Source organism: Oryctolagus cuniculus, chromosome 7 (assembly GCF_051225735.1).
Source record: "Oryctolagus cuniculus isolate XC-2025 breed Fujian yellow rabbit chromosome 7, ASM5122573v1, whole genome shotgun sequence".
Classification (NCBI taxonomy): Eukaryota; Metazoa; Chordata; class Mammalia; order Lagomorpha; family Leporidae; genus Oryctolagus; species Oryctolagus cuniculus.
In genome coordinates, this window is record NC_142873.1 from 150,192,517 (window position 1) to 150,203,360 (window position 10,844).

Below are 10,844 nucleotides of genomic sequence, written 5' to 3' on the forward strand. Positions count from 1 at the left end.
GCGCCAGGGGTGGGGGTAGGGGAGTGGGAGGGGGTCAGTGGACCGTCTGGCGGGTCGGGGTATGAATCCACATCACAGTGGGGCCCTCGGGAAGCCCAGGGAGGGTCTGGTCCCTCCCCAGCTCCTTCAGTTGTGGGGCGGGGCTGATCACGAGGGCCCCTCCTTTTCACCCCGCCCTGGCCCCCAGGAGCGGACCCGGGCCGCCCTCCTGGAGACGCTCTATGAGGAACTGCACCTCCACAGCCAGTCCATGATGGGCCTGGGCGGCGACGAGGACAAGATGGAGAATGGCGGCGGCGGCGGCGGCTTCTTTGAGTCTTTCAAGGTGAAGGGCCCGGGGCTGGGCCACAGCGGGGCTCAGGTGGAATACGGGCTCACGGCCTTGGAGGTGCAGCCATGGCTAGAGGCGAGCTCCATCCGGGGTCGGGAGGGGGGACCGGGGCGTGGCTGGGGTGGAGTCTGGGGGCTGGGGTGGAGTCTGGGGCAGGGCTGAGCGGGGGGGGGGGGGGGGGGGTGGAGTCTGGGGTGGGGCGGGGTTGGGGTGGGGTCTGGGGCGTGGCTGGGGTGGAGTCTGGGGTGGGGCGGGGTTGGGGTGGAGTCTGGGGGCTGGGGTGGAGTCTGGGGCGGGGCTGAGCGGGGGGTGGAGTCTGGGGCGGGGTGGGGCGGGGCTGGGGTAGAGTCTAGGGCGGGGCGTGAACGGGGCCCTAGTTGTCTGGGGCAGGCCTAATGGACAAGGCATAGTGTGGCTACAGGCTGGCTCGCGTTGGAGGTGGAGTCGGGAGTGGGGTGGTGACTGGATGCACCTAGGCTCTGGATGAGCTTACGTTTGGGGATGGGACTGTGCCTTGGGTAGTTTGGGGCTGGGAGTACTGGGAGGTGGGGCCCTGCTTGGGGAGCGGCAAGGGTCTAGTCTTGAGCCCACCTGGGAATTCTGCTGCCTGGGTGGCAGCTTCCAGGCCAGCAGGCAGAGAGAGGAGGAGGCTTCTGTCCTGACAGCGGGCAAGGAAGAAAGGCCCCCCAAAGTGGTGTGGGAACTGACCGGCCTTCAGACAGGGCCCCGGCCTGTGTGGTCTACCCTGGGTGCCCCTGGTTGAGCTTAGTGCTAAGAGCCCGGACTCCCTGGGTTCCAGTCTCAGCTCTGCCACCCGGCAGCTTGGGCATTCTGTGTGTTCGCTCATCTGTTGAGCAGGGTAATGGTGACTTACCTTGTATGTTTGACTTGTAAAGCAAATAGGTTAGTGCCATGCAAGTCAAAAAGCAAATCCTGCCCCGCCCTGGGCCCAGCAGCTGTCGTCCAAAGAGGCAAAGGAGGAGGGAGGTCCCCCTTGTCCAGGGCCTGAACTCCCCCAGGCTGCAGGGCCCCAGGCGGTGGCCTCTTTGCCCCCACAGGAGCAGAACAGCCCCTCCCCCAGGTGCCCAGCCCGGCAGGGTTGGCCTCGTCCTCACCCCAGGGCGGGCCACCAAGCTGGAGCTCTGGGTTTGCATAAGGGGATTAGCTGTCCAGCTGTCCAGGCCTGCCCTGGACCTCTGAGAGAAGCGTGCAGAGCGCCCTGCCTCTGCCCCCAGGAGACAGAGGGGTGGGGTGAGCCCAGGTCTGGGGTCGTCTGTGAGGAGGGCTCCAGGGGCCCGCAGCTCTTGCCACTGAACGTGGGCCCTGGGTTAGGAGTTAGCAGGATCCACAGTCTCGGGCGTGGATTTGGCGTCCTGGGCTCACCTCTGCCTCGGTTTCATCACATGTAAGATGGGCGTGATAACAGATAACCCCACCGTAGGCAGATTAAGTGACAGAGCGAAAAGTACTCCTGTGTAGACGAGGAAGAGAGAGAGAGGGAGGGAGGGAGGGAGGGAGGGACGCCAGCGCCGAGAGGTCCTAGAAGGAAACACAGGTTTCCCGTCGTGCCCCAGTGTCTCCTGCGGCCCTTCCCACAGTCACACGAAGGCTCAGCAGCCTGTGTGGCTCAGCCAGGGCCACCCAGCAAGGGGGTGGCAGAGCCAAGGCTCAGAGCACCCACAGGGACCACGTGTGCCTGCCTTTCACGTGGCATGTGGGGAGACCGAGTCCCCGGATGGGGCGGGGAGCTCCTGGCCTCCCCCAGAGTGGCCCTGGTGCCCAGAGACCTGATGCCCGGGCCCCTGGCTTTCCCTGAGGGGGAGGGGCCTTCTGCAACCCATGCTGCCCCGCCCCCTGCCTTCACAGCGCGTCATCCGGAGCCGCAGCCAGTCCATGGACGCCATGGGGCTGAGCAACAAGAAGCCCAACACGGTGTCCACCAGCCACAGCGGGAGCTTCACGCCCAACAACCCCGACCTGGCCAAGGCTGCTGGAATAGTGAGTACCCCCTCCTCTGCCTTTCCCCGGGGCCCTCAACTCTCCCCCGTCTCCTAGGGCCTGGCCCACCTTCCGCCCATGGCCCTGCCGTCCCCGAGCCCAACCCGGGCTGTAGTCTCCCTGAAGCCCCTGCTTGCCATGGGCACGTGCCCAGGCCAGGAGGCTGGGGTGCTAAGAGCTGCAGCCTCCTCCCTGCTCCGTGCCCCCCCCCCCGCCCCCGGCCCCTTACTTTTTGGGTGTGGCTTCCTGCAGCTCTCAGGCAGCCTCTGTGTCACGTCCGTCGTGTGCTGGGACCTGGGCTGCTATGTGGGCACCTGCTGTCAGACCTTGGGTTTTTGGGAGCTATGTGGATATGCACCCTGTGAGCACCTACTGTGGGCCTAGCCCAAGTTCCTGTCAGCACCTACTGTGTGTCAGGGCCTGGACTGCTGTGTGGGCACCTGCTGTCAAACTTTGGGTTTCTTGGAGCTATGTGGATATGTACTCTGTAAGCACCTGCTGTGAGAACCTGCTGTGTGTCAGGAAATGGACTTCTGTGTGAACACGTAATGTGTGCTAATGTCAGTGGATACCTACCATGTGTCAGGAAGTGAGCTGTCGCGTGGGCATCTCCTCTGTGAGCACCTCTGACTATGTCTGCAGCAGCCAGGGCCTCTGTGGTTGTAGCTGCCTTTGGTGTCAGGAACCAGGCTTCCGACAGGGCCGCCCCGAGTGACTTCTGTCTGCCAGTCTCTGTGGGATTCTGCTGCTAGCACTTGGGCGTGCTGGGCATACGGGAGGAAGGCCTGCAACCAAGGGCCTGGCTGCTTGCTGCCGCCTAGTGGCCACTCTTGGACACTGCACCCACTGCTCTGCTCTCCCCATCCACCCACAACCTCATTCATCCACCCCCTCATCCATCCATTCACCCACCCACCCATTCATCCACCTAGCCATCCACCCATCTACCCACCCACCCATCCATCCACCCACCCACCCATCCACCCATCTATTCACCCACACACCCATCCATCAAACCACCCATCTACTCAGCCATCTTTCGTCCATCCATCCACCCATTTACCCACTCACCCATCCACCCACCCACCCACTCATTCATCCATCCACTCCCTATCCCCCTCATTCTTCTGTTCACCTGCCCACTCACCATTTATTGACTGTCTGCTGCATGCCAAGCCCTGCGCTCTGTGCTGTGAAGCTGTGTCATGTGGCAGGAGGGAGCCCCCCACCCCTGCCCATGGTCTGGCCTGGCCAGGGGAGCAAGGCAGGGTCTCTGCTGTCCGGCAGTCACCGTGCCCACTGTCATGGGAGGAGGAGGCCCAACTTCCCCCGACTGAGATTTGCCAGACACTCCCTTCCTGCCCACTGGAGAGGCCCAGGCTCCTGTGGGTGGCCGCAGAGGGACCCCGGGGACAGGGCCAGGCCAGCAGCACCCACCATGGCAGTAACCAGACCCATTTCTGTTTTTGTTTTTGCACAACTCTCCCTCTCCATATTGCCCCTTTTTTCTGCTGCTCTCCTCTCTTCCTGCCCGCCCCCCGCCACCCGCTCTCTTCCCTCCCATCCTCGGCCCCTCTGTGGCCCCCTTGTGGCCCCTCTGCCTCCCTACCCCGTTCCTTCTCCCTCCCACACCTGTCTTCGCTGTCCTCCTCCCTCTGACTCCTGCATTCTTGCCTTGTCCCCCTTTCTTTGTGTCCCTGACCCCGACCCTCACTGCCTGCCCCGCTCCGTGTCCCCTGTCTTGCGTGCCATCTCTGGCTCGCTGGCTCGCACGGGCCCTCTTTCTGCCTACCACTCCGTCTTGGGGCCATCTCTCCCCACTCCTCCCTCCTTCCCGGCTCCGTGTGTGTCTCTCTCTCCTGCCCCCCTCTCTCCTTTGTTTCTGTATCTCTCTCCCTCCTTTCCCTTCTGCCTCTCTGCCCCACCCTTGCTGCTTGCCAGTCATTGCTTATTCCCGGGAAAAGCGCGAGTAGATTCGGACGCCGGGGCAGTGCCATAGGCATAGGAACCGTGGAAGAGGTTGTCGTCCGCGGGCCGCCGGCTCTGGAGGCTGCCTGCACGCGCTGCTCTCTGCTCGCTCTCAGGACGGAGGCCATATCGGGGATGATGCCCCTCCCCCACGACAGCCGTGCAGGATGGGTGGGGCTGGGAGGGGGCTGGCTGCCCTGAGAGCACCCAGCACCTGCTTCGGGGTCGGGTACCCTCTCTGGGACCCTGGCCCAGTCCCGGCCAGGATCTGGTACCCAAAGACCCTGTGCCTAGCTGCACGTCCCTGGTCTCGGCCGGCTCTGCATGGGGCACCACCTTCCCCTCCACTCTGACTCCTCCTCCCCACCATGGACCAGCCAGGGGTCCTACCCCTCCGAGCCTCCTTGGGGCCCACCGTCCAGCCTCCCCCGAGAGCTGGAGCCCACTCCCAGGACCTGGGGCATCTACCATGAGTGTGCTTGGAGGCAGCCATGGGGGTTTTGCATGGTGGTTTTCCCCAGCCCGATGGAAGGTTCCAGAGGAGCAGGGCTGGCGGGAGCAGCCCCTTCGGCTGCTGTGCTGGCTCTCACCTCCCGTCTCCCAAGACTGCGGCTCCCAGGAGGCCCGGGATGGGCGGGAAGCCATGCTGAGGACTTGGCCGCCTCCCCTCCCATCCCAGAGTGGCTGCCCAGCCTCCTCGGCCCCGGCCCCTTTCCTGGCCTAAGGTCCTGGGTGTGACCCTGTTGTGTGACGTCAGGAGAGGCCCTGGCCCTCGCTGGGCCTGCCTTCCCGTCTAGGAACCAGGAGGGCTGTCCCAGAAGTGCACGTTTTCCCTCCTTTCTTGCCCACGGCCTCTGCTTCAGGGCTGAGCAGGGTCCCCGGGGGCTGGGGGAGGGGCGGGGCGTGGGGGGCACCCGGGCTCCCAGGGCAGGTGGGCACTGAGTCGGGACCTCTCCTGCAGTCGCTGATTGTCCCTGGGAAGAGCCCCACAAGGAAGAAGTCGGGCCCGTTCGGCTCGCGCCGCAGCAGCGCCATCGGCATTGAGAACATTCAGGAAGTGCAGGAGAAGAGGTGGGTGGTAGTGGGGGGGGCGGGGGGAGGGCGGGGCCTTCCCGGACCCCGACTCAGCAGCCCAGCCGAGCGGCCACAGCCAGCAGCGTGCACCTGCCCCTGTGCCATGCTGTCCCCCTCCAGTGACAGCTGCGCTGTGGGGTCCCTGCTGTGTGCGTGGTGGGGCGGGGTGCGGGGCCAGTGCCTCGCCTGACGTGAGACGCTTTCGTCCACTCAGCAGCTCTGGCCTCGGGGGCCTGCACCTTGCGCATGAAGAAGCTGTAGGCCCGAGGGGCAGAGGTGGGACTTGAGCCCCGGTCAGTCTGCCGGTACCCATCCCCTGTGTGTGGGAGCAGCCAGTGCTGGCTCCCGGGCGAGCCATGGGGGGCCGGGGTCTGTGAGTGCCTGTGCACTCACAGGTAGCAGATGCTGGCTCCAGCATGCGGGGGCTGTGTGCCCTTGGCCAAATCACTGTACTTCTCTGAACCTCACTGGCCCGATCTCAAAAACAGGGACAAGAACAGCACCAGCGGCGGGGGGCTGCTGTGAGGGGTGCAGGGGTCAGGGGCGCCAAGGACGCGCCGAGGGCGGCTCCAGCCCTGGCCTCACTGCCTCTGCACTCAGAAGGCTGTGAAGCCCGGGTTCGAGTCTTAGCGTTGCCGCGTCCTAGCTGGGTGTCCCTGGGCTGCTTCCCTCCCATCTCTGAAGCCCGGGTCCTTCGTCACAAGACCGTCACACCCCCTTCTGGTGGAGCTGAGGACTTGGGGATGCGGCCCCACCTGTGCTGCCCCCGTGCTTGGCCCCCCGGGGCGGCTCTGGGGCTGGCTGCTGAGAACACAAGATGTGGGCCCAAGGCAGGAGGTGCCCGTGCCCTCTCTCACCTCCGGGGCCTCATTCCACCCCCAGTGCCAGGCCCAGGGCTGAATCCCCTCGCTGCCCCCTGTGCCCTGCAGGGAGAGCCCCCCGGCTGGCCAGAAGACCCCAGACAGCGGGCACGTCTCCCAGGAGCCCAAGTCAGAGAACTCGTCCACACAGAGCTCCCCAGAGATGCCCACAACCAAGAACAGGTTGGCGACTGGGGCATCCGAGTCCAGGCCTTGGGAGCCAGGCGGGGCTGGGGCTGGGGAGGAGGGCGTCCCTCACCCTTTCCGTCCGCCGCCTGGCCCACCGCTTCCCAGGAGCCCGTGGCACACAGCCGCTGGGCGCTCTGAGCCTGCCAGGCCCCCGGCCAAGCTCTGGGCCACACAGGGAATGGAGCACGTGGGCCGGCTCGCAGGCAGAAGATAAGCCCCTAAGCCGGGGCCAGATGGTGGTGAGGGGAGGGGAGGGGAGCAGAGTGGGGTGACGGACGGCTTGGGGGTGGGGTGGGAGGGGTCCTCGGGGAGACAGCACCCAGGCCTTGAGGGTTCAGTGAGACTCAGCCCCACCAGGCCTGGCCTGGCAGAGAGTGTGGGCTTGGCAGGTGCCAAGGCTCTGAGGCGAGCTTGGGGGTGGAAGGAAGGGCCGGGCCTGGGTGGGCGTCGGGCTGGGAGGTGACGGGAACGAGGCTGGATGGATGAGCTTTGAACTTGATCCTGCGCGTGGCAGGGAGCTTTCGGGCGATTTCAGCTAAGCATGATGGTGCTCTATGGAGAAGGGGCTGGGGTGAGGTAGGAGCGGAGGCAGGGCGGCCAGCCGGGAAGCTGCTCCTCCCGCAGTGGGTGGAGGCCGGGCGCCCTCTGTGCCGGGCTGGCCAGGGGCTGACAGGTCAGGCAGGCCAGCACCAGCAGGAAGGGTGACAGGGACTGGCAAAGGCAAGGCCTGCAGGACCCAGGGCGGGCAGGGGGAGTCAGGGAGGGCCTCCTGGAGCCCTTGGCTGACTTTTGAAAAGACGGTTGCTTGGGGGATTTGAGAGAGGGTTTGAGACTCCAGGCAGGAGACAGCAAAGCTCTGAGCGTAAAATAAAATTGTGAGGCAGGTAAGAGAGCAGGCTGCGGACTCCCCTGGACCCCACCTCCAGCCGAGGGGGCTTGGGCCGCGTGCCCCCTCCCTGTGGGCCTCAGGGACCCCTTGTCTGTAGGATGGGTCCAACACACAGGCGAAAGCACTTAGAACATTGGCCTGGGTGACATCAGCGTCACCGGACTCCCAGCCAAGGGGACTGGGCTTTACCCGGGCAGGGGGAGCCACGGGAGGGCTCCGAGCAGAAGAATCCGGTTAGGACTGGTGGGGGTGGGTCAGGCTGCAGGGGTAGGCCCTGGGAACTGTAAGGGGCATGGGGACAGTGAGGGGTGGGGGCTGGGCCACGGGCTGACGGCGCTGTGTGTGGCAGAGCGGAGACCACGGCGCAGAGGGCAGAGGTGCTGAAGGACTTCTCCCGCTCCTCGTCCAGTGCCAGCAGCTTTGCCAGTGTGGTGGAGGAGACGGAGGCCGTGGACGGGGACGACACGGGCCTGGTGAGCAGCCCGGGCAGGCGGGCAGTTGGGCGGGCGCTCCCCAGTCGGGGGCGCTCTTCTATCTGAAGGTGCTCTGGGTAGAAGCCCGAGTCTGGGTGTGGCTGAGGTGGGATCAGGGCCCCAGGCCAGAGGAGCAATGCAGTAACCCTGCCCTGCCCTCAAGCCTTCCATGGCTCCCGGTGCCCTCCAGTCTCTGAGACTGTGGGAGGAGTGGCACCCCCTGCTCCCCACTTCAGACACTGTCTACCCCTTTGCACGCACGGTCTCTTCTGTCCGGAACACTCCTCTGCCGCCGCCTCCCACCTCCCCCCGGATAGCTCCTACTCATCCTGCTTGACAGAATCTCCCACTCCCACACCTCCTCCAGAGAGCCTTCCTTGATTTCTTGGGACAGTTTAGGAGCTTCCCTCCCCCTTTCCGCTCTCACAGAAAGCCCGTTTTCGGTTGAAGCAGGGGCGGTGGCGGGGGTCGGGGAGGAATGTGCCCTACCGCTGGGGCCTGCATTCTCGAATTGTACCAGATCTTGGCCAGAAGACCCGGAAGCAGTTGGTTGAGGGCTGTCACCGGCTTTTCGCGGCCTGCCTGGCCTCCCTGAGGGCAGGGACCACACCTGATGTCCGAGCGGCTGGCCTAGGAGGACATCATTGAACTCTCAACAGTGGGTGGCAGTGGCCGCCCAGGCTGTGCCTGCCCCCACTCTACCTCCTGAGGCCACCCCGGGGCAGGCACTGCTGGGCCCATCCTTGCAGGGGCTGGGGTGGAGGTGTGGGGTGCAGCGAGGGAGGGGGCCTGCAGGGGCTCACCTCCCCCGTGCCCCCCGCCCCCAGGAGAGCGTCTCGTCCTCGGGGACACCGCACAAGCGGGACTCATTCATCTACAGCACGTGGCTGGAAGACAGCGCCAGCACCGCCAGTGGGGGCAGCTCCCCAGGTACCACCCAGAGGGGCCGCTCTGGGAGTGGGGGTGGGGGCTGGGCGGCCACAGAGGGTGGGGCTGGGCCGCGGCTGTCCCCGGCCCGGCAGGCCCCACGTGGCTGGGTGCCCTGCCCAGGTCAACTGGCAGGTGGCAGGGCCGGTGGCTTCTGGAAGCAGGGAGGCAAGAACTGGAGGGGTCCCCGTGAGAGGGACTTGGCAGGGCTGGGAAGCACCAGTGCCAACCGCCCACCCACCCATGCCCCCGTCTCCCTGGTGCCTCCCCGCGGCCAGTGAGGTGGCTCCCTCCTGCCCCCCTCCCCAGGCCCCTCGCGGTCACCCCACCCAGACGCCGGCAAGCCGGGGGACCCTGCCTGTCCTGAGATTAAGATCCAGCTGGAAGTGTCTGAGCCGCACACGCCCCAGCTGGTACGTGCCGGGCACGGGGGACGCGGGCACCCAGAGTTGGGGCCAGGAGGGGTGGACTTGTCCAGCCTGGGCACAGCCAGTGACTGCTGCCTCCCTGTGTCTCCTGCCCCACATCTCCACCTGTCCTGCCACCTGCCTCCCGGCCTGTCTGTCCGAAGGGCTGTTAGCCAGGCCAGCCCCTGCAGGTGAGACTGAGAGGGTCAGCCCCTCCCCCATCACTGGCTGGGGAAGGGCGGGACTGGGGGAGGCTGGGCGGCTCCTGCTCCTTCCTGTCGCTTGTCTGGGGTGAGCCACGTGTCTGTCGGGGACTCAGGCAAATGCTGGGCCCTCTCCGGGCCTCAGTTTCTTTGTCTGTGCGATGGGGCCATCTGTCCAGAGGACAGGATTGGGAACCCGGAGAGACGCTTGGTGACCACCTGGTGGAGAGGAGTCTGCGGTTCCCGTGGAACGGGAGGACCCGGAGCCTGTGTCTCCGCGCGTGGGCCCCTCCCAGGCCGCCGTCCCCTGCTCCTTGGGCCCTCCACCTCCCTGTGTCCTGCAGATGAGGCCGCAGAAACACAAGCTGAAGAGGCTGTGTCAAGTTGAGACAGATGGGACCTCTGCGCCCACGGCCCCCCGCCTTCCCCTGGGCCCACCCATCTGGGCTGTCTCTGCAGGGCAGAGCCATCCAGACCTGGGAGCAGAGAGGCTGCGGGCGTCATCCCCACCCCCCAGGCTGGGGGTCTGGGCTGGGGCAAGGCCTGCTCACCCCTCCCAAGGGCCTCCATCAGCCCCGGGTGCCTCTGTACTCAGGGGAGCGAGGTGGGAGAGGGTGCCCCTACCTCGGAGGCAGCAGGATGTGGGGTGGGCTGGGAGTCTCGAGCCCTGGCTTCTGACTTGGGTTCTGCTGTGTGACTCTGGACGAGTTGCTCTCCCTCTCTGGGCATCTCTGCTGCAAATGGACAAGATTCTTTCAGAGGTCCCTGAAAACTGTGATTCCGCGCACCTGCCCCAGGAGAGGGCTCGTCCTCCCTGGGGCTGCCCGTCACGCTGCCCGCTGCTTCTCCAGGTCCCGGGCCCCCGGTGGGCTGAGGGGACAGGGAGCTTGTCACGCCCCTTGCCCCTCCTGGACCCCCAAGCTCTGCCACAGATCTGCCGACACCCACACCCTGTCCACTGCCTACAGGTGACAGATGAGTGACCCCTCATGGCAGAGGGGTCCCTGGCTCCTCGGCCAGCACCCAGCTTAACCCCTGCCATCCCGCACTCCCGGGCAGTCTGGCCCGAGGGCCCACAGGCCTTGGCTGTCCTCACCACCATGAGTCCCTGTCCTTGTGTGTGTCTGTCCACACTTTTTAGGCGCCAAAGGCCAGGCCTCTGGCCCCACCACCCGTTTTGGAAGCCCCCGTGGCTGTGTGTACGTCGGTAACAGTTGTACAAAATAAATTCTATTTATCGCTATTGTACCCCGAGTGAGGGCTGGCTTTGTGTGTGACAGGTGCCCAGTGGTGCCCGGGGGTGGGGCCAGGCCTGTGCCCAGCAGAGCTGCTGGGTCTGGGGTCACCTCCAAGGCCACCCAGCAAGACCTGTGCCATCTTCCCCAGGGTGGTCCCTTCCCTCCGCCCTGTTCCCCTTCCCCACACAGGGATGAACACGTCCCCACACAGGTTTGAGTCCTGGCCCCATCTCTGTTATCTGAGTAGTGCTGAGAAACTTGCTTCCCTGAGCCTCAGTCTTCACCTC

The 10,844-nt window shown here is 65.5% G+C and overlaps 1 protein-coding gene across 13 annotated transcripts in view; it reads left to right on the plus strand.

The window, feature by feature from the left end:
- RAP1GAP (RAP1 GTPase activating protein) overlaps positions 1 to 10,567 on the plus strand; it is a 62,378-nt gene extending 51,811 nt beyond the window's left edge. For 4 of the 13 annotated variants that reach the window (XM_089299226.1, XM_051856736.3, XM_089299223.1 and 1 more), the window contains 10 exons: positions 188 to 325; positions 2,198 to 2,329; positions 4,271 to 4,348; positions 5,259 to 5,368; positions 6,301 to 6,414; positions 7,659 to 7,782; positions 8,610 to 8,712; positions 9,019 to 9,122; positions 9,281 to 9,307; positions 9,465 to 9,641. In XM_089299226.1, coding sequence (XP_089155352.1) covers positions 188 to 325; positions 2,198 to 2,329; positions 4,271 to 4,348; positions 5,259 to 5,368; positions 6,301 to 6,414; positions 7,659 to 7,782; positions 8,610 to 8,712; positions 9,019 to 9,122; positions 9,281 to 9,289 — 912 coding nt within the window. In that variant the 3' untranslated portion in view covers positions 9,290 to 9,307; positions 9,465 to 9,641. Of the gene's footprint in view, positions 1 to 187; positions 326 to 2,197; positions 2,330 to 4,270; positions 4,349 to 5,258; positions 5,369 to 6,300; positions 6,415 to 7,658; positions 7,783 to 8,609; positions 8,713 to 8,987; positions 9,123 to 9,280; positions 9,308 to 9,464 lie in introns of all 13 variants that reach the window. The other 9 variants (XR_016210223.1, XR_016210221.1, XR_016210222.1 and 6 more) reach the window with 9 other exon arrangements.
- The last annotated feature ends 277 nt before the right edge of the window (positions 10,568 to 10,844 follow it).